Raw genomic sequence first — 23,589 nt, forward strand, 5'->3', positions numbered from 1 at the left:
GAATTCAGCAATAATCCACTTAAGCTGTCTTCCTGGTCTTTTAGTGTTGTTGGTGGGGACAACTAAGCAGTAGAGTTTGCACAAACCAAACAGTAATAACAACTAATCACTGTGCAATCGACTGACAATAGCTGAAATACTGTGACATTTGGCTGCTATATCTCATTAATGAGTATATTTAATTGCTTATTTGGTGTATTTATATATGTATTATATGCTATATTTATGCTTATATTAATATTCAAGGCATATGAACAAGGAACTTGCTTTATCTGATCATGTAAATGTTTGTCAGTCAATTTTCTACTTCGGAAAAGCTCAACAATTAATGATCATGTGGAAGATGTATATTTATATATACACTTGTACTTACTAACCTAATTTATATAAGTTACACTTCAACTATTGTATTTTTAGTCAGTTCTTTATATGACATTTGTTGCTGTATAATTAATTAATTTGCTCATTTGGATGTAATTAATTACTGGTATATTTTATTATATACTACCCAACGGTAAAGGTTAAATCAGGGACTTTACTTGTATTTACTGTTTTGCTAATTTAAGAGATTTACTATAATGGAAAAGCATATAGCATTTATCATATATCCTTTCTTAGTAACCAAATTTAAAAGATATTTGATCGTAACCCTTACACTCATTTATAGTCATAGTGATAGTGAATTGCATGTTAATCTGTGTATCAGCTCTGTGTCTTTGTTCTTATATTTAGATGCAGTAGGTTCTTGTGAGGGGAAACACCTTTCTACGGAAGCCAGCTAAATCACTGGTGTCTCGATGCATTGTTCGACACTTTGTTTTCTGAGCAGCTGTAGTCCTCAGATGGGAATTTAGGGAGATTCCATGACTTCACTGAGAGGAACGCAGGGAGGAGAAGCCTCAGGGGAGGGACAAGACAAGTAGAGTGCAGAAGGGAGTAGATGGAGTGTCCTTTAAATCTATAAGTCTAAGCTTTGCTTCAGAGCTTTGCCCCATTTTTCTCATAACTGTCACAGTTTTATAACACCATGTATTCCTCACAGAGAGACAGATGTTTTTTCCCTCAGTATTAACTAGTAGGTTCCATTTGAGGTATTTGAAGTTCAAATCCAGATGATTTTATTCAATTAATGTTTTTGCAGTTTATGGTCAAAATTTATTCAGCAATGCCATTTTCCTTTTAAAAAAAATTGTCATCAGACAAAACAAATGAGTAACATCATGTTAAATGGGTGCTACTACAGAAGAGAAAGATAGTCTTGTAGTCCAGCAGGGGGCAGGATCACACTGATTATTAGGGCTGTAACAAATTATTTGTGTGGCCACCCAAAATATTCACTCAGTTCTCTTGAAACTAATTAAGATGCATGCATAGGCCGTCTTACTCCTTGTATTAATCGCACGTCTGGATAAATGAAGAGGCTATGTCACGAGCGGCGTCTAGTATAAAATCTTTCCCAAATCAGACACGTGGATCCAGACAAGAGATGGAGCAAGAGGCAGAGAGATTTTAAGATTTCGCTGGAGGGACAGGATTAGAGGTTAGTATGTCAGAGGAACATCTGAGGTTCAGTCTGGAGACAAAGTAAGAGAGGCAAGGCTGAGATGGTCTGGAGATATGTAGAGGAGGGATAGTGGATAAATGGGGCAAAGAATGCTGAAGATGCAGCTGCCAGGCAGGGGGAAAAAGGACATCCACGAACCTTAGTCTATCCCAGAAGCAGGGTACACCCTGGACAGCTCGCCAGTCTGTGGCAGGGCGAGGCTATCTCTTAAAGTACAGAATATTATATGAGTATGTAGACTGGTTGACCATTCACATAATATTTGTGATTTCCAGCTTATAGTTTTGGCAAAAGGAAACACAATGAGTACATTTAGTCAACCTGATAATGCCCCATGTTCAACAGAGAAGTTTTTTTTAATTATATATATATATTTGTTTTGGTTTTCTGCAATAATCAGTGCAGTTCAGTCCAATGATCAGAACTTATGTAACTCAAGCTGAACATTAAGTCATCCAGAAAAACAACAAATGTGAATAATGAGACACACGGAAGGAAAATGCACCAAAATCATACTGTATTTATTGCACATCACAGGCTGATGATGTATGCTGTAGCTGTGAGCTTTAATTTAAAAAAGAAAAAAGGTTTAAAAGAAGGAGAAAATTGGAACTCGAAGCCTGCAAATGCATTTTATATACAACAATCTGGTCAGGATCGTGATGCTATCCCTGCACCTGGCATACATGCAGCTGCTTTCGGTTAACTGCTTCTGACAGGCAAACAAAATACCTTTCAGTCATTTATATAAAACCAATGAATTACTGTAAAAATACAGGAAGATGAGTGTAAAAATAAACAGTCATCAGACTAAAAGGAAATGTGCATTTTGTTAGCGATTGTCAAGAGCCAGAACATGTTAGACATTGTGTTCTTATGGTGCAAGCTGAACTCAAGAAAGGCAGTGAATACCTACTGAATACCTTGCTACTTAGATACAGCTTTGCTTTGAACTTAATACTATGCAAGCAGGCTAATATGCACGATCAGATCAGATTCATTCTTCAGATGAACACAGTGAAATGCTCAGATTTCAAATTTGGTATAAAATACAACTGAGGCTAGAATTTTGTTAGCTTTGCAGGTATCTGACCCCAAACATGTAGGATTCTACAAATTTATTTGGTTATGGTGATGATACAAAATCTAAATATAGCATTGTTATTATAAAGTATTGTGAGGGAACATGACCGTCTATACAAAATACCTTAAATATTAATATTTAAGGAGACAGTTCATTCAAAACCCAAAAAGTAAACCCCATAAAATTGCCAGACTAATTTTTATCCTTTGGGGTGCATGACAGTTTAAAAAATTCATGGCAGTCACTTTGATAGTCATTGAGAAACTGCAATATGAATAAAAGCGGCAGATCTACTGTATACCAGCCAATAGGGTAAAATACTGAGCACTGCTGAAACTGCTGACCTGACCTCAGCTGTTTTTAGTGAGAGGGGAAAAAAACACCACAATTCAAATGATTGTTTTCGACTTTGGGGCCTAACTTGTGATGCTTTTGTTTTAATAGTGGAGTATAAATTAAAAAGATCTTGTGACATTTATTACTCATGTGTTTTTTGTGTCGCTACAAAACAGCACATGCACGATCCTTCGTATTGGAAACAGGCGATGAATGAATCCATTTAAGCAAAGCTATTGGCTGTCAAAGCACTTTAATGACTTTATAAAGTATCTTTATTAGTTGGTCACAGTGTTAGCTATGCTGATGTTGCCTGCAGATTAGACTGGTTCTAAGTATCACAAAACCTTCACATGTATTGAGCGTGTGCAGGTACACAAGGGCCCTGAGCTTAGATGTCAGATTTTTAAACAAAGAGTACATTTACTAGGCCTTCAGCCAAGCCTGTGATTCACAAAGACAAGGGCTTCCAACCATTACTCACTTGCAAAAACACACATACACACTTCTACAGGTTGTTCTGCAGCCAGCTGAGGTAACCCCTGAGTGCCTTCTTCCCAACGTCAAATTCAAGTGGCCAGGATGTTAAACTGAAACATCCATGGAAGCCATCCTCATAGTGGTCGCTGGTAACAGCGACCCCTGCATCCTGTAAGCGGCGAACATACATCAGCCCATCATCCCTCAACACGTCATGCTCACATGTTAGAATATATGCACGAGGGCATTTTGCCAACACTTCTGGCCCAGCCAGCAGTGGTACCGCTCGCACATCAAGCAGGCCTGGCACCTTCTTCAGAAACCCCTCAGATCCCTTTTCCACAATAACAGGCTTGTAGTTCTTCTTGTACTTCTGAGTAAGTAGCACATTCCAGTCAAGTCTTGACCTCAGCTCTGGGGTGAGTGAAGAGTGTTGCAAAGCGCTGTGGTTGTTCACTAAAAACTCGGGCATAAGAGAGAGGTCAATGTTCAGATACTGCAGCCAGAACTGGATCATGCTGGTCCGGTAAAGGACGGGGATATATTGGTTCTGCAAATAGGAGGGTGTATTGAAATCCAAAGCCTGGAGCACTGGATAGATCAAAGCCTGGACACTGAATTTCACACTCATGCTGTCATCTACAGAAATCTGAAAAAACAAACACACAATATGAGTAATGGCTGTGTACATTGCAATGCAGACTGTGTGGTGATGTCAAATGGTTGGTTCTCTCCTTTTCCTTACAGCAAGATGAACGTGTGTTTTTCTTCTTTCTTTCAACTCTAAATTACAACCAACAACAATGTGGTGTTGGACTTTTTTTTGTCATGTTGCATATTAGAGCCAGGTAGTTCAATTCAATTCATTTTGTTTATTTATTCGCCTCAAGGCACTTTATATTGTAAGGTAGACCCTACAATAATACATACAGGAAAAAAAACAACAATCATATGACCCCCTATGACCAAGCACTTTGGCGACAGTGGGAAGGAAAAACTCCCTTTTAACAGAAAGGAATCTCCAGCTGAACCAGACTCAGAGAGGGGCGGCCATCTGCTGCGACCGGTTGCAGTGAGGGGAGAAAGACAAGACATGGTGTGGAAATAACAGCTTTGTAAAGATAGCTTTGCAATGCAACTAATTTACAGTGCTGTGAAATAGCATGTGCACACATCCTGTTTTCAACTAGTTCTGTGTGAAAAACCAATGCTCCTCCCTTGTTAAATAATTAATTAAATATCATGGATAACTTTTTATAGAAAGCTGAGTTCAATTTCACCAGCCACACTCGGCTGCCAGACCTGTTGAATCAGACGAAATTACTTTAACAGAACCTGTCTGAGGTGAAGGGTTTTGAAGCCATTTCTAATTCTTTGGTGTTCCAGCAAACCATTGTGAGATCCATTATTATATTAATGGTGAGCCTTAAAAGGAGTGGACAGCTTACCAAAATTACTCGAATAGTGTATCGACAACTCATTCAGGAGGTCACAAAATAACCAGAACAACATCCAATGCCCTGCGAGCCTCACTTGTCTCAGTTAAGGTCAGAGTTCATGATTCAACAATAACACTGAGCAAAAGGGCTGCTTTGCTGCTTCAGGACCTGGATGACTGCCATAACTGATGGAACCATGAATTCTGTTCTCTGCCAGGATCAGTTTGTGTACTGAAGCTCAAGTTCACTTAGATTTACAGCATGACAATGATCTTGAACACACCAGCAAGTTCACCTCTGAATGGCTCAAAAAATTAGGGTTTTGCATCAGCCTGGTCGACTTAAATCCAATTGAGATGCTTTGGCATGAACTTAACCAAGCTGTTCATGTTTGAAAACCATTCAAAAACAATGCTGCAAAGAAGAGTGAGACAAAATTCCTCCACAGCAACTTTTTCCCTTAATAAATTAAAATCATGATTCATAAACTGCATTTTGTATTACCTTGGGTTATTTTTGTCTAGTATTAAAAACTGTCTGATCACTTAAAACATCTAAGAATGACAAATATGGAAAAACAAAGAAATCAGGATATATGTCATGATCCAGAGCATTATACTAGCAGTCGTGGAAGGCATTTTATGAATTAAAACATTTGGCATTTGAGCTTGATATACGAATTGTCGCATGCATGCAGAAAATAGCCTCTGCCTTTACCTCCTGAGCAACTGCAGCAGCAAGGTTTCCTCCAGCGCTGTCACCTGCCACAGCCACACGATCTGGGTCAATAGAATACTTGGCAAGAACCTCTGGAGACAAGAAGTGTTTGGCAGCAGCAATACAGTCTAAATATGGCACTGGAAAGTGCACATCTGGATACAGACGATACCTACACACACAGAGGGTTCAGATGTAATTTACTAGAGGTTTAGAAAGCTTTGGAGTATATAATTAAAGGGACACTCCACTGATGTTGTGAATGGAGACTACAGTTTTGCAAGAGGAAACACACTTACTCAACAGAGACCACAACAGTATTCAGCTCATCTGACACCATTCGGTTGGTAATATCATATGGCCCCTTCTCTGAGGAATTGAAAGAGTGAGAGACGGTTAGATATATGCCTATTGTGTTATTGACACTTAAGAAACTTTGCACCTAAAAAGCAAAGACAGCTATAATTATCACAAGTAATGTCTCAAAGTCTATGATTCTGTTTAAAGTAGGCATATTATTTTTATTTCTAACTAGAGAAAGCAGTTAGAGACTCACTGGTGGTGCCGAGGGCCCAGCCACCTCCGTGGAAATACATCAACCCTCTCCTCAGATGACCCTCCCCTCCAGCCGGGGGCTCGTAAACTCGCACTGGGATGCCAGCGAAAGAGATGTCACTGACCTTCACACCTGGAACGGCCCCTGCACTGGACTCAGTACTCAGAAATTCCTTTAATATCCCTTCAAAGCCAAATGTGAACTGCCTGAAAGATCTAGTGTGATGGTCAAATCCCAGCCATTGCTTCAAAGAGGCCTGAAGACAAGAGTAAACCAAACTCCAGCTCAAACCCCTTGATTGGTACTTGTTTGTTTCAGGACACACATTAAGAATTGAATACATAGATTGAAAGGAAATTAGTGGAAACAACAGAAAGTCATAGGGAATTTGGCAAAAGGCAAAAATGTAGTCATCTCTTGGCAGGATTTTGAGACACAATTTCTCACAGTCACCTTTCTCCTCCTACACTATGCATTACTGATATGTCTGCCCTTTCCCTCACTTAGAGTGTCACAACAGCAGTGCTGAAGACACTGTTGCACTGTCACATGTGCAGATATCACATTTTCACTCTAATGAAGGATAAAGTCAGTTTCTGTTATGCATCAGCACACTGTTCACTAGTGGGTTTTAAAACTATTTAACAATATCAGTCACACTTGAGCACGTTCTTGTGCATAACGTCTGCTGTAGAAACAATGAAGCAATGCAAAATTAATATTAGTGATGTTTTCTTAAACAGTGTCCTCAAACTAGATAATAATGACTGTTTTAAATCTTAAAATAACACAAAAAACCCCACAATAAATCCAGATTTTTAGTAAACTCTCGCTCTGAGGATTAGTCTCGGCCAGCGTGTTAATAATCTAGCCATCTATTGTCTGCCATTTTCAAAATGTAGAACACAGGTGAGGGTGCAAAGTTCATGATCCTCTCACAGCCCCAAAATAAAAGTCTCAATAACTTTTGAAATCACACAGTGGGATTACTAAATGAGCTCTTTCACAGACTTGGTGCATTTCAACCCTGCTGTGAAATCAGATTTCATGACACAAGCATGAAAAGTCCTCTGGATATCTGGTCATCCAGTAAAACTAAAAACTGGACTATAGATACCTTGAATCCATGACATCCGTATTTATTTCAACAGCATATCATTTTGCACTGTTACACTGAATATCAACACCAAACGTCATATTCTAGCAAAGAAAGATGGTACCTTTTCCCCCCCCCTTTAAATAAACACAAGGTTCAAAGTCCAAGTCTGTGTTTGACTATGTTTTGTTCAGAGCATGTTTTTAATAATGCAAGCTTTTCAAAGACACAGTGCATGCAGCCAACCTGTAATAACACATTTAATTAAAACTTTGCACATAGAAAAGTCAAGATTCTGTCTAATGCGATCCTTCTCATTCGTCTCTTTTTGATGCCTTACGTGCACCAGCTTTTCTTCCTAGTGAAAATATCTACTCTCTTACCACATGAAATGCTGTCCTTAAATAGGCATCCAGTATCATCAACTTCCACGGCTGCTGAATGGCATCAGGGAGCGGGATGTAAATATAATAAGCAAGTGCCAGCGTTAATGACACAGTAAGCAGGAGTGACAGCAGCCTCATCTCGCAGCTGTGGGATGATGTTTCTTCAGTTACTGACTGGGCGGAAGACTGAGACAGACCCCGCCGCTTCAAGCTGTCTGATTCTTAATTTGTCACTGGCGCTTGGCACCAGAATACGTGGGCAATTAAGCACTTCCGCTGGAAATCTTCAAAATAAACCTACATTTTGAAAGTGACGTTTCTTTTAAAAATAAAACGTTTTGAATAAATCTATTTTAGTCACATAACTTTGAAATTGGAAAACATGAAATAGCCGTGGTTCATCTGGTCATATGCAGGCAGGTCGTATGAAAAATAAAACAAATAAACTAAAACAACAACAACAACAAAACAAAACAAATACATTGAGGTAAAAATACCCTAGTAAAAATAAGGCATCACAGTATTTTTATTGCGCGATTTGCATGACTGGATTAGGGCTTTTATTTTGAAAGCTGGGTGAAAACAGCAGCGAATGGGCATCTGGGAAGTGGGAGGGTTTGTTTTGAACAGCTGTATGCGTGTGTAAGTTGTATTACATGTTTGTAACCACCGAGAGGCACAATGGAGCTGCAGTCCATTAGACATTAGATTAGTGTGGGCAGATTTTGGAATCACATTTTAAAGGATGACAAACAGAATGGTATTATATGAATTGCTTCTGTATTTTAGGCCTAATCAAACCAACTAGACGGAAACCGAAAAGAGAAAATAGCAAAAAGAACTAAATGCTTTTCTTCAGGAAACTCAGTGTTAATCCTTGAGATGTAATTTTTTTTTTAAATTCCTTTTGGATTTGGAAAGGGAGGATTTGCAGTTTGGGGTGGAGTCATGTTCCTGTTCAAACTAGGAGCTCCTTTCTCGCTGATTATTGATGCCTTTTTATCTGCAGACATCAGTGTTAGACCAAAGTCTCACTGGAAGGTATTAGTGGTGCAATTATGTTTAAGTTGGTATGAATCTTAGAATACCTAGGGTGCAGCTAAATCTGCATCAGATTGCCAGAAAGGCCCAGTACAGTCAACAGTGCCGCAGACTTCATTGCAGATTGGGGAAAGCGTCTTCTCCTGTCTCACTTTCTCTTTCTGTGCTATATAACTCTGTCTCTTCCCATGGTTTAATTTTAAATGGCCACTGTCTGTCCCTGGTGGCCCGGTGTGAGAATGTAAACAAACATCATGATGATGAGGATCTGACCTCTGCGCTGAGCTGATTTTCCAAAACATAGTAGCAAGACCACCTGACCGTGTCAGCTTAGTCTCTTGGAGGACCAGCGTGGGGTTGACAAGGTGGCTGCAGGAGGTGATACAGGAAAGCTGATTAGTAAACAGGGACACAGTAGATCAGCCTGCTTGTTCCTCCAAAGCTCATTAATTAACACGCTGTCGGAGCAAATTGAGAAAACGACAGGTTGTGGTTTTATTGCCTCACTATATTTTCATTCTACAGTGCTAATTATGACCTCTTTCTCACATTGTACACATGTTTTTGTTCCAAATGATAATTTGAGCAACTGGTGCATAATGAAATCACTACCTTATGCAAACCGCTTCATCTGTGCTTTACAAGCCTGCCTAACGGAAGGTATAGCCAGAGCACAAAATGTGATGCTTTTAATGCAGATTTCGTTGAACCATCACGCCAAAGATATGGATGAGCAGCAGAAAGCAGATTATACAGCAAAATCAGTTGCATATATATATTTTTTGCACATCATGGTAATTTGATACCTTTGCACCTAGTTAAGTGTAAATGCTTCTACTGTTACTTGTGATGGACTTTTTTTGCAGTCATCTTGACATCCTAAATCCTGCGGTGTCAGTGTTTCACACTCAAAAGAACACTTAAGCCAGACACAGATGCCACGCTTGCTTACTTTTCAAAAATCCCTCTGAATGAGAGTGTCAGCAGAAAGCTTAAATTGTATGTGTGACATATGCACTTTTGTGTGTGTATGTGTGTGTGTGTGTGTGTGTGTGCGTGCACACAAACGTGTGTGGTATAAAGCGTGTACATTAAAATTCCCTTTTACTGCCCCCTTCCTCCCTCCTGTGTGTTGGCTTGGCGTCTCCCACCAGTCTGTGGTATGGAGGGCAGAGAGAGGGCCCCTCTCTCATGTCACTGACTGGAATTACACTTATGGTCATATAACAAGACTAAATGCACGAGGCAGAAATTGAGGTTTTCCATTTCAGGCAATGCTGCCTCATTGCTCAGCCTGGGTCTGACATTGCCTTTAGATATGTGTAGAAATTATGGTACTTGAGCGCTGGATCTAATATACTTAAAGTGTAGGAGTTAAAATTGAATTGCTTTGTTTAACAAGTTGTGTTTTAAAACAGAGATGTTTTTAAAGCAATCTGTTACAGGTACTTGAAACTCATATTAAGAAAGTGAGCAGGCAGTGATTTTCAGTCTGTCTGAAGCACAGATGCATGCATTATCTTGAACAGGATATTTTTAACTTCACTACTTTTGTTTTCTTTCATGATTCAAAAGAGGCTTAAGCACTCCTGCAATTTACAGGATGTGGCTGTGTGTTTGAAATCAGGAATGTTGTCCCTTTGATATGCCAGAAAGAGAAACAGTTCAGCAGTGATGCTGAAGGGACCCGGATGACACAAGTGAGTGGACACACATATGTAGGATTTGAAAACTGTTTCTGTGTGAGTGTGCATGTGTGCATTGCAGTAATGAGTAAAACATCAGGATCCAGGTAAAAAATCTAAATAAACAGCTTCTGTGAAAGCACTTGAGTTCATGACAAATTTTCCCAAGCGGGCAATAAAGTATCGTATCGTATCGTATCGTATCGTATCGTATCGTGTCGTGTCGTGTCGTGTCGTGTCGTGTCGTGTCGTATCGTATCGTTCATTTATAGCAAGGGAATACACCAGAATTTCTCTGAATATAGCTCTTTTCACATTGAACTTGGGTGGAGTGTATTTCAGTTTCTCTTGAGACAAACAAACATTACAGTGAATGAAGACTGAATTCCATGTATCTGAGAAACTGTCATTGTTGACACCTGTGCTCTTTCTGCTAAGTCAGATCATCTGCTATGAAAGCTGAAATTTGGATGGATCGATAAGAACTGATGATTTCCAAACAGGGTAACCTGCCACGAGTGGAAAGGTTTATAAGCAGTTTAAAGGAAATGATGTTGAACAACTTCAAAAATATTTAGACAGTAACCCATTTTAATTTGTCATTAAAAAAAACTTTCCATACTTTTTAATTTCAATCATCTCACATAAGGAAACAATGAAGTGTGTGACTGGGCAAACACACTTACATGCAATGTCATTGTATGGTATTTAGGAATGTCATGGGGCCAGTTGGTGGTCGCGATGCTTCAGTTGCAACACAGACTATTTCTGAAATGACAAACAACAATCTGTTGTTATTATGTCTTCCCCAAAGCAAGGCGTCATATCAGAAAGAATGGCAACAGAAGCAGCAGGCTCGTGTTTTTGTTGGGCGGCATGCTGTCGTTGACATTAGGCGTTCAAGTACACAGTGTTCTTAATTGGCTGAATAACTGATTATTTTGCTCTGCTGGTGATGAAACGCTGGAATCATTTCAATCTCTTATTATAATTATTCATCTGTTGCTGTGCTTCTGCTCTTATCGGCACATGTCTTGAAATTGGGTTTATCTGGGTTTTCAGCTACATGAAGCAGTAGCATGGTTCTTGACATGTTCTGCTACTTGGGTATTATTGTTGTAGCTTAAGAGTATATGTGGAACAGCTGCAATCCCTGCTGCAGATAGATAGATATCAGAACCACCTTTAGAGAGTGTATAACTTGAAGTTTTTTGTATTGTACTATATTAGTGGAGGAATTTTGACCACTCTTTTTTTTTTCTTTTACAGCGTTGCTTCAGTTCATTGAGGTTTGCTGGCATTTATTTATTTGTTTTAAGGTCCTACTACAGCATTGCTGTTAGGTTGAAGTTTTCACTGGCAGAGTCCATTGCAACAACTTGAATCATTTTAGGCCATTCCTTTGTAGATTTGCTGGTGTGCTTGGGATCACCGTTATGTTGCATGACCCAACATGGACTAAGCTTTAACCGTCAGACAAAAGGACTCACATTTGACTCTAGAATATTTTGGTATTCAGAGAAGTTCATGGTCAACTCAAGGACTGCAAGGTGCACAGGTCCTTTGACTGAAAAATAAATCATCACCCCTCCACCACCGTGCCTGACAGTTGGTATGAGGTGTTTGTGCTGACATGCTGTTTGGTTTCTGCCACTCATGGTGCTATGCTTTATGGCAGAACATCTTGTCAAACACTTGGTCATATCTGTCCAAAGGATATTCTTTCAGAAGTCTTGTGGTTTGCTCAAATGCAACTTTGCAAACCTAAACTGTGCGACTGGTATCTGCTTAGAGAGAAGAGGATTTCTTCTGGCAACTCTTCCAAACAAGCCATATGTATTTAGTCTTTTTCTAATTGTATTGCCATGAACTTGCTAACTGAGCCCTGGAGAGTCGGAGAAGTAGCTCTTACAACCTTAGGATGAATTTGCTGGGAAGACTGTGGCATTGTAGTAGACTGTCACTTATACAGAACCTCTCTACTCAAACTTTTTAGTCATTCTTCCAATCAAACACAAATTTATATAGTATTTTTACCTATACCTAAGTACTTTTATCTAACATGAACACACAACAGATACATCAGAGATAAGTCAGGGTTTAATATGTTGCTCAAGAACTACTGCCTACCTTCATAGACGGCCTGCTCTACCACACGACCTGAATGCTCCAGACCAGTAAACTGCAAATACGTCTGCTTTAATAGATATGTTCACACACTTGCTGTTGATCCCTGAAATAAATGCATTTGATAAGCAGTATTTGGGTGCTACTTACTTTGTGAATTGCTATGAAAATAGTAAGTTTTTCCACAAACTGTGAAAACTTTTTTCTTCATATGCTTTTATACCTAAACAAGATCCAAACACATATATAAAGGTATTTAAAACACATTAACAAGTTAACAAACATAAGTAATTTTTGTATGAAAATAAAATTTTCCCTTACTAATTTCTTACTTCACTTATGTCTTAGTCATAGTTTAATGTACTGCATTAAATGGCCACACAAAAATTATGAACTAAGGATTTAATTAAAATCTTAGTAAACTGTAAATGATTGTTCATCTGATCCCTGCCAGGTAGGCATTTGTTGATTTATTAAATTGGAGGAGAAGAGATTAGATACTCACTCTAGTTTATAATTACTCATCGTTTTTTTTTCTCAGACCCCCTCCTTTCATTTTCAAGCAAGTCTTTCCACCCATTAATAGCCAGCTCATTTCTTGTTCCTGTCAGACTCAAGTTTTCCCCTGGTCTCCTGGGGATCTTGCACCGAAGAAGGCAGATGGTATAGTCCTTCCACTGCAGTCAGCAGGAGACAGCACATCAGTTTCCTCGATTTATGCTTCCCACAGTTTGGAAAAAGCATCAGGCTGGCAGCTGTCCTGGGCAGAGATGAGTCAAGGGTCAAGTGTCACACTGATGTGGGCAACTGCATGGCTCAGCCCTGACCTTTAACCTAGACCTGCACGTGGACAGCCCTGTACTGTTATGTAGAGGAGAAATGCAGCTGTGCAACCAAACAAAAAACCTCAGCATGGCTCTTTGATGGAAACAGCGGTGAATATAAGCAACCACATTAGAGACAATACAGCAGAGCAACAAGGCAGCAGGGATTAACATAGCATCTATGATTAAACAACCATTAGAACATGCAGATCAACATGAGCACACACATGACCTCCCACTTCCTCCCTGCCATATCCAGCCAACGCCCCATCAGACTCCCACGAGCCTGTCTCTGGTCTAAATGGGATCCTGATGTTCTGTTAAAGAAACCCCCACACCCACTCCCTGCCTTGCGTTCCCCTTAGCCAGAACCAAGGCTGTTAAATGCGGTTTTGCACTCCTCCCCTCGTTCTCAGCTGCTGCCGAGCGATGTTGACAAGAGGCAGCTGTTGTTGTGGTGAGAGGGTGCGAGTGATGCAGCAGGCAGCAACCAGAGGAGATACATAGATAAACCTGCAGATAACCAGACATATGGCCGGGGTCACCTTCAGCATGCGGGTATTAAATATGTGAGCGATTGCCTTTTTATCGGCACATAGGTCTGCGGTTGCGGCTTGTGGGGAATCTATTAGCTAATTAACATACGAGGATGAGAACATTTGGAAACAGGAGCTGCAGCTTAAGACCCTGACATGTTGAGAAGCTGCAGAATGTCTGCACACAAGCTGAGGAGCCTGCCTTAAAAGACAGGAAGGGGGTGTCTGGGTCGAGAGCTGGGAGCCAGTTTAGACAACTGGTATCTTGTAACGCTCTAATAAAACTCTTCCCTTTTTACTAATGTTTCCCCGTGGAGACAAGACCCAAACTGAGACCGAGAGTTTGGCAAGCTTGCTGATAATAAGCACACACAGACACACATACACACACACACAGACACACACACGGCCAGAAGTAATATGGAGACAGGTAGGCTCACAGAGTAAAATATCTGAAATATCTTTTTTTTTTTCAAACTCTCCTTGGTAATAATGATTAATAGCTGAACGTAGCATGTATGTGCTGGGGTGACCCCACTGTCCCTGGCTTTATATGTGACGCTGTATTTCTGGCATCTGTTGCTTTCAGCAGAAGCTCAGATCCAGGTGTCTTGTCCTTAAGGCAAAGTTCTCATGTGCAGCACGTATTTGTAGTTTATCTATGCTGGTGTATGAGGTGCTGAGTGACACTCCCTGTTCCATTTTGTCAGGATGTGTCAACACCCTCATTGCCTCTACTTTTTATCCCTCTACACCTCTCCCTCCTGACTCTTTTTTAGATGTGTGTTGCAGCTCTCACAAGGATGACACTTATTTTTTTTTCTTTTCTTAGTCAAGGTGTTATTCTATCTTCAAGGCGAAGGCTAACTGAGAATGAGTTGAGTGAATTTCATGGAGAACACAAGACTTCAAAGTGGGTAAAGGCCTAAATGGTCAAGTTACATGCACTCATACAAAACAGATTCCTTCATGTGTGAGTGATGGAATGCAACATTTTGATGCCCTTTACCCAAACCCTTTTGGATCCATTGTTGAAAACATGATAAGATTAAATAAATTATATCCATCTAAGGGCAGTCGCGGCTCAAAGAGTTGGCAGTTTGTCTTGTAACCGGAAGGTTGCCGGTTCGAGCCCCGGCTCGGAGTCTCAGCCGTTGTGTCCTTGCCGCCTACTGGTGATGGCCAGAGGGGCCGATGGCGCGATATGGCAGCCTCGCTTCTGTCAGTCTGCCCCAGGGCAGCTGTGGCTACAACTGTAGCTTGCCTCCACCAGTGTGTGAATGTGAGAGTGAATGAATTGTAAAGCGCTTTGAGGGTCTCGAAAAGCGTTCTATAAAAATGCAATCCATTATTATTATCTATTTCTGAGAAAAGCCAACAGAAGGCTTTTTTCTCGTTTTAGTGGTAAGGAGTGGTGCTGAAGTAAATGCATCCAAACTACATGAAACAGATGCACAAATCCTGAGAAAATATCTTTTTTACAAAGTAGTTTTATAAATCACTGAAGCAACACATATGCCTCAGACACTTTTAGTGCAACTGCAACACATTCATTCGTTGCAAACATTTCAGATCATTCAGTCACAGGGGAATACGGTGTGGGTATGATTTCATTTATCACAAATCCATTGGCTCCTTCAGTGCAAAACAGGAATATAGCTGCAATAAATTTTCAAAAAATGGAAAACAGAGAATAGTCTGCACATGCAAACTATAGAAATTACACAAGAAATGGACTGAAAATCAGTAGCATGACGTCTTATGGAGTGATGAATCCAATTTGGAATTTTTTTTTTTTTATTAAAGTGAGTCTCTACAGCAGGGATGCCAATACTCTGGGCCACATCCAGCCCAACATGTTCAACATCTGTAAAACATGGTGGAGGCTCTGTCCTGATTTGGGGCTGCATTCTAGCCAGTGGTGTTGGAGATCTTGTCGAAATTGATGAAATTATGAACAAAAACAAGTATCATCAGCTTTCGATCCACCATGAAATATCTTCTAGAAAGAATCTGATTGTCAGCAGCCTAATTCAAACACACTGCCAATGCAGTAAAAGCATACCTGGCTAGAAGAACACATAATGGAACACCATCAGTCACTGACTGGCCTCCACATTACTGAAACAGTATGAGATCATCTTGACAGAGAACAGAACAAAAGGCAGCCAACATCCAAAGAAGAGCTTTGAATGTAATTCCAGAAGCCTGGAGAACTTTTCCTGAAGATTTCTTAAAGAAATGACAAGAAAGCTGAGTAAGAGTTAATTGTGGACATACCAAATAATAACATTCAACCCCATTAGATTTGTACAAATTCAGTTTTTTTCCTTTTATCCTGCACCTCCATTTTTGACATGTGTAAAAAAAAAAAAACCTGCCGTACCTATTTCTCAATAAATAGAAGCTTTTGTGTAGCACTGCATATACTGCTAAAAAGCTGTTTCCTACTCTTTTTCTTATTTGTAATTTGGGTGAATTGAGATTTTTATATTTCACATTATTTTTTGTTGCTCACCGAGCATGAAAGATGTGTTAACCCAGATTTCCAAACACAGTAAACAAAATAAAAAGCATTAAAAAAAAACATAGACTGCCGCTAAAGCTACATTCTGCTCTATTCGTTTATCAGCGACTTACTGCCTAAGTTTCGTGACATGTTTAAGGGACTTACTGTTGTCTCTCTGGCTGTTCTTCTTCTGCTGTAATTCTGGACTGGCTCCTTCACTAATTGAGTGAGAGTACTTATTTGTATCCTGTTGGCCAAACAAGGTGCTGTCACACACACAAAGACTTGGAAATATATAGCTGTACACACACATGGACACACAAAGTGGCTCCACTTGTCATGTGATGCAAACCTTGTGATAGCTGATATTGTTACAGGAGACACATTCCAGTAGGACTTGTTGGGAGATCTTAGGTGTGAGCGTGTGTTTTTGTGTGTGTATGCAAAAAGATGAGCTCCTTTAAACCAGTTTGTCCATCAGCAGGTCTCAATGGCATAACTTCACACCTTCAGCAGCAAAACCACAGAATACATCCTCTTACTGCTATTTTTTGCCCCTTTGAGTCATCTGCTAAAATTGTGGTTTCCACTATCAACTAGCGTCTGCAGCCTCATCAGCTCTTTTAACAGCAATGGAGGACACTGAAGTCCCATCAGCTGCTTTGACCATGTGGCTCTAATAACAGAGGTTTTTATATGTGGAGCTGGGGGAAGGGTCACTTGTTATCAAAAAAACAAGAAGTGTGGAAGGGCTGTGGGGAGAGTTCTCCGCTTAAATTTTCTGCATGGGTGTTACTGCCAGCCATCTGACTAACAAAAAAAATCTTCTTGTCTGCATTTATAAACTCGAATTGAGTCATAATCTGCAGTTCGTCATTGAAGCCGACTACCTGGTCTCCATAGAAACACAGATTTTGAGCATATTAATCTTGCACTTCACCAAATTAATTGTGTGGTTAATACCTGCTGCCTTATGTAAACACTATATTTCAGTTTTATCACTTATGAATTATTCAAAATGAAATGTATTATTAAAAGAGGCCCACAGAAAAAACATTCTTATACATTTAGACTCAGGCTGAACAACACTATCCCCAAATTATTCATGAAAAGGGGCCCTAAAAGCTCCACATTAGAGCTCATACACACAAATAATGCTGATATATTGTAAAATGGAAAAACTACCTTCCCTGCACTTGTGAGGAATAACAAAGAGAAAGGGATCTTTAAATCTAGTATATGATTATAATTCTTTGTGGATTCACTGTGAAGCCTCCCTCTCTGAGTACCAACCTTTTAGACTCCTATTTGTAAAAGGAAAGGGGGTTGGGGCTAATTTCTTGACTTCATTTTAGAAGTCTATCTTGGTTTGTTCAGTAGGTCTTAAGGAAACTGTTTTTTCATAGAATGTAGATACTAAAAAGTGAGGTTATTGACTCTAAACCCTACCCAGACTAATGCGTTATTCAATGTATCTTGAAATTTTATATGCTAGACCAGTGATGTCAAACTCATTTTAAATTGTGGGCCACATATAGGGGCCCACTCTGAAATTATGTGGGCCAGACACTATATGATAAATGTGTAAAATTACACTGCAATGACTGACCTGTAATTATAAAATATAAGGTTCTCATTAATTCACAGAAAATGTCCTTAAAGAAACAAAAAACAAAACACAACAAAAAACTGCAGTCTCACTGTAATAGTGGAAAAACAGAATTTTCCTGTTATTTAATTGTTTATCTGTTAGTTAATTACTTTGTTTAAAAGTTAAAAGTTCAAAATCTATGCACTCCCTCACATGAAGCTGTCCAGTGGACCGGATTGGAATCGTTGTCTGGCCCATTCTGGCCCTCGGGGCTTATGTTTGACTTTCCTGCGCTACCCCAAAGCATTAATCAGCTAAGAAACCTATCAGCATATGGATCATAAAAATACAGTGTGGTTTCAGCCCTGATTAAAAATGGGTATTATAATAATAATTTGTAATCTCATATGTTTTAACTATAGGTGCACATTAGATATGCAGAAAAGTGATAAAATACAGAAGAAAAAGAAATACGACGTAAAACAGCACACGTCAAAAGCAGATGCATGGATACTGCGTATACTTGGGTAAATACACGTATCCTGGCTACTTTTGAACGCTGGTAACCTGGGTTACTAATATCCTATCCAGGCTGCTAAAGAGCTGCAAACGTAAGCCAGCCGTCACTCTGCCGGAGCCTCCGCCCCGCCGGTATGTTCACGGGAACTCCCCCCTAAGTTCCCCGGCTCTCTTCTCTCTGCTCATTCTCTCCATGAGCGTTCACACACGCATACACACAATCCCTCTCTGTCACACACACGGAGCCTCTGCGTGTTGAAGCAAACCTCCGTATGCTTTCTCCGCTCTTCCCCGGCTACCCGAAAAGCGGCTGTTCGGTTTCGCAGTCTGCGTCGAGCCTTGTCGTGACAGAGTTTGGAAACGGCTGAAGGAGTTAAGGAGGGGAGACGAAGGTAAGCGATGCGGTCAGAATGAGCGCTTTCCCTTGTCCCTGTTTGGAAAACTTTACCGTGCGATTACCGCCGTCCCCGCTGCATTGTAAGGGTGGTGAGGGGGGGGGGTCGCCTGTACCATCAGCTGCGGGGTTTTTCATAACTGGGGCGTGTTTATTGGGGTATTTGTCTTTGCGCGCGCGTAATGGTGCGTGCAAATTCGCACAAGTGCCCTTTCACTTCAGTGGGGGATCCTCCAGTCGTGTGAAAGGAAGTTTGGAGATTGGACGCGCAGATTGTAGCGGATCTTTGAACCTGCCCGCTGCAAACAGCACGGAAGCTGTGAGCGAAACCTTGCGGGAAAGCTGCTGAAGCGCTCAGGTAACTTGACTTTGTGGCGTAAATGAACTTAACGTCTGGATTTAAAAGCAATTCTGTAAGTTATTTTGATCGTATTTATGATGCTCTGGGTACTATAAACGATTTCCCCCACGTTGGGAGTCCAAGAGCCTCACAGAGAACGACTAATTAAAGGATTTATGTAAAATGCCTTTTTTCTGAGTGCACAGTGCATAATTGTTAAATAAATGTTTACTCCTATAGCACCTTCCACGCGGAAATACACGCGTGAAACATTTTTAAACCAAAAATTGCTGTTTATTACTATGTGTCTCCAATATGGAAACGACACTCCCATAATGTGTTTGTTTGTGCGCATATATGTTTGTGTGTCCGTGCCACTGCGGCGATATCCTGTCATATCGTGTGAGGTGGGGGTCAGTCACAGGGTCTCTCCCCCGGTATTCTCCTAGAATAGATGTGACACACACACACATGCACATAAGCACACACACTATGAGAGGCATCTTCTGTTATAATTCCTGCCTTTTCTTTTAGTGATGACCCGTAATGACCTCAGTTCTTAGATTTTTGTGCCCTTTGAAGCCCGCTGTAGCTTACACACCTGAAAGACACTTTATTTTAAAAACCCACAAATAGCACTTTCCCACCTGTGACATTGTCAGTGTGTTTTTTCTCATTGATGCTTTGCAGTACATGCGTCATCTCCTTGCATCTACTTCACCATTTGATTTCAGTCCCGGCTATGCACGAGTGTGTAATTGTATTATCTTGTTTTCTAAGTAGTTCTATAGGTGTTTATCAAAATACTGATTCAACTTATTGCTGGAAGTGAACAGCTTAGATATAAAAGTGAATTAGTCACAGCAGAAAAGCTTTTATTGTTATATTCCTTATTCCAGGCTTTGAAAATTATTATTTCTTCATCCCTATGAGCACAGAGATGCTCATAGGGATGCATTTCTGAAGGACTGTATAAGCAATCAACACAGTCCAGGGCTTGACATATAGCCTGTCAGTTGTATAGCTATTCCTTTTATTGTAGAGTGGAGAGTGGTAGGAATGAGTCAGAGAGGGGAGCAACAAACCAATTCTTTCTTGTGGCTCCCTGGCCTGTTCACTGGATGTGTCTGTAAGATGATGGATGTAAGAATTTGTGTTTGTGTCTGTTTGTGTGTGTGTGTGTGTGTGTGTGTGTGTGTGTGTGTGTGTGTGTGTGTGTGCGTGTGTGTGCGTGTGTGTGTGTGTTAGAGAGAGAAAGAGAGAGGGAGAAGGAATGAGAGGATCTTGTCTGCCGTAACTCGAGCCTGGCTGGACACACTGACTCTATAAAGGCCACAAAGACTGCTCTGCTTGAACTCTTGGGAATGTGGATGTTTGGGTGTGTGTGTGTATATGTGTTGCATCACCAGACCTTGTCACATTTTCACATACTTATCTTGTTCTAATCATCAGTGACAGATGTAAAATATTTGTTTTTCATATATATCTTTTTAATTTAAGTTATTGTATTCAGTAAGTAATTGACTCCTTAAGAGTCTCAGGGCTTGGCTTTTCAAATGTAAAGATTTCCTGTTTTTTTTTGTGTGTGTTGTGAATGGAAAGGAGGCACTAATTCAGCTTTTCCTTTCTATGCTCAAGCAGATTTCGAAACTCCTTTAATGATTTAGTAAGTTAAGGTGAAGAAACACTAGCCGACCGCAGTAAATTCAAAACAGAACCGCACAGCAATGTTGGACTCATAACGTTTGGCAAAAAAATGTGCAGTATATGCACGAGATTCCTTTTGTGTTCAAATTTAGTTGGCATAACTGTAACTAAGCAGACCGGGAACTAGCAAATTTAGAAAGGACATTGATTTTTTTTTATTTTAAATATGAATTGTTCTCGTCTGATACTTGATCTGTTTCAGAAAAGAAGAGTCTGACTATTTTTTAGGGAGTTAAAGTTTATCGATACATTGGCCGATGTACCTTTGAAACATGCATGCACGTTGTTATAGTTATATGTGAGAGAGAAAATTGTGGAGTCATTCTTTTACTTTACAGTAGTTTCTTTGTCATACTAATTAGCAGCTGTACACACTGAGATTGTGCAATAACATAAATTACTTCTAGTGTCTTTTCCTGCATCTTCTTTTGTTGAAAAGGTTCACAAACAGTTTTTATATCAGCATGCATTGGACAGCATATACATCAATACTATATATCTGTGACAGACCAGTGTATTAATTTGGGTCTAACTGGGACTGCAACAACGCATCACTTTGCTGATTTAATAAACAATATTTTTCATTTGTTTCAAATAATTGTTGAGTTCATTTTTAGAGCCAGCACATCAATTTATAACGTATCTCTTGTGTAAGCGTGTGTGTTAGAACACATTTAATAGAATGAATGCTATTGAGAGAACAAATAAAATTTGCATGTGCATGTTTTTCTTCTTGTCACCAGTGGGCTGAGCAATGCTTTCCCCTTGTGAAATGTGATGTTAAGTTAGCTCACGGCCTGAATCAATGGGTAAACTTACACTACATGCACAAAAGAACTGGGCCACCTACACATTACATGTACACGAGCTGCTTGGTCTTGAAAACCCGGAGATTTGGAGCTCTGTAGTTGTTGGGTCAGCAGTGATTTAATGACTTTTAGACACTATATGCCACACCACTCACTCTGAACCTGCTCTGCAACTTTACATGGGCTGCCACTTTGTGATTAAGTTGATCAGGCTTCTAATCACTTCCACCTTGTAATACCGCTTATTTTTGATCATAAAATATCTCGGAGGGAAGAAATTTCATGGACTATTACAATCTCTTTAGAATGGCCCTTCTTTCACAAATGTTTGTAAAGGCATTTATGATTTTATACAACTGAGGCAATGGGCCTGAAAACACCAACATTGGAAGATTAAGAGGTGTGGTCAAATACTTTTCAAATAGTGTGTCTGAGTCTCAACCCACAGGAGGATAATTAGTACATTCACACTTAACAGGGGAATAATACTTTATACATAACAGGTACTTTGTAACCGCAGACCCTTTTGAAACCCTGCACTATAACCTGACATGTACCTCCCTAGAAATGTAGCTATATGTTAGCGTCAAAGCCTGCACAGGTATGGCATCAGAGTAAACTGCATCGCAGGCTCTACATATATTCACCACTAGTATAAAGTAAGTGTGAGAGCGTGAGAGAGGCCGAGCAGTTTGGATTCTTCTCTCTTCACTGATTAGCGACGGTTGTTTCCTTTTATATTAAATGATTCCAAAGTGTTACAGTTCTTGATACTGAGAAGCTGAGATTTCCTGTCCTATTCTTAATCCATCATTTGAAAGTGTACATTTGATGATTATTCAAGTGAATACAGTCCTGGTCCCTTCCTCTTCTTTCCTTTCACCTGCATATTGCAAAGGAGATTGGTTTGGTTTGTTATTATTCTAACTATTAATTATTTTAACTTCTCTGTAAGTTGATCACCTACTTTGAGTGGAACGGTGGGCGGATAGGCGAGAGAGAGTTTGGAACTGTATTTATGCGATTTCTCACCTCACAGATGTGTGTCTTTTCGCAGGTGCCTGTGTGTGTGGATCTTTGCCCGTGTGTGTGTGTATGTATTTTTGTGCGCACTACTAAGGGTGTGTGATATTAATCTGGTTTTCGTCCAGCTCTCACATAGGCGTAGAAGGACAGTAAGTGCCTAGCAACAATATCCCCATTGGAGTACTTTGGGAGTGTCCTGATGTAATTTAGTAATGAATGTGGTTGTGGTGGGTTCACACAGACAGATGTAGCTTGGCTCAGTGGGCTGAGTCACAAACTGCAGACTCACACTGTCCTGTTTGATTCTTGTTCATGTTTGGTCTATTTATAGCTGTTTTAGGTATTAAGTACAACATCTCTTGTTACCAAGGCAAAGGCAACAAATAACAGATTAACTCTGAATATAAATCACCTGTGGGAATTTGACAAAGAGAGTTTGATGTGAGCATATGATGTTTATATATGATGCTAATATTCCATATGTCTGAAAAGCACAAATATGACTACTAATTGTGTGAATTCCTCTACTTTCATTGATTATGTCTGTGCTTTATGAGCGATGCAATTATTATTATTTTTTACAGTACCTTGTTTTTTTCCATTGTTAGAGAGGATTTTTGAGGAACTCGTCATTATCAAAGCTGAGGATGGAAGGTGCTATTTTTGCAATTTGTTGAAAACTCAGATTTGCATTTGGGGATTTGCGCTATATAAAAATGTGCAACTTTATTTGATTAAACTCGTCTCCGGGGCTAGATTGGATTTTAGGATTGTTTATTTTCAGAGGTGTGGGATGTGAGTGGGGTGTTATATTACCTATAAG

General features: G+C 39.9%; 2 protein-coding genes across 3 annotated transcripts in view; one reads left to right on the forward strand and one right to left on the reverse strand.

The window, feature by feature from the left end:
• Nucleotides 1-2,059: 2,059 nt before the first annotated feature.
• Nucleotides 2,060-7,904, reverse strand: nceh1a (neutral cholesterol ester hydrolase 1a). The gene is made up of 5 exons (XM_085441886.1): nucleotides 7,656-7,904; nucleotides 6,177-6,432; nucleotides 5,920-5,989; nucleotides 5,621-5,792; nucleotides 2,060-4,113 (listed from the first exon to the last, which is right to left on the reverse strand). The coding sequence occupies exons 1-5, from the start codon at nucleotides 7,794-7,796 to the stop codon at nucleotides 3,493-3,495; spliced, it is 1,260 nt and encodes a 419-aa protein (XP_085298012.1). The 5' UTR covers nucleotides 7,797-7,904; the 3' UTR covers nucleotides 2,060-3,492.
• Nucleotides 7,905-18,668: 10,764 nt separating this feature from the next.
• The window catches only part of ppp2r3a (protein phosphatase 2, regulatory subunit B'', alpha), a 61,350-nt gene continuing 56,429 nt past the window's right edge, over nucleotides 18,669-23,589 (forward strand). Inside the window, exon 1 of one of the 2 annotated variants that reach the window (XM_085440799.1) lies at nucleotides 18,669-18,882. The gene's annotated coding sequence lies outside the window, so the exon portion shown is untranslated. The other variant, XM_085440800.1, reaches the window with a different exon arrangement.

The sequence above is a fragment of the Copadichromis virginalis genome, linkage group LG19 (genome assembly GCF_057382275.1).
Source record: "Copadichromis virginalis isolate Kocher_CV1m ecotype Utaka linkage group LG19, C_Virginalis_male_GT1.1, whole genome shotgun sequence".
In the NCBI taxonomy this organism is placed as follows: Eukaryota; Metazoa; Chordata; class Actinopteri; order Cichliformes; family Cichlidae; genus Copadichromis; species Copadichromis virginalis.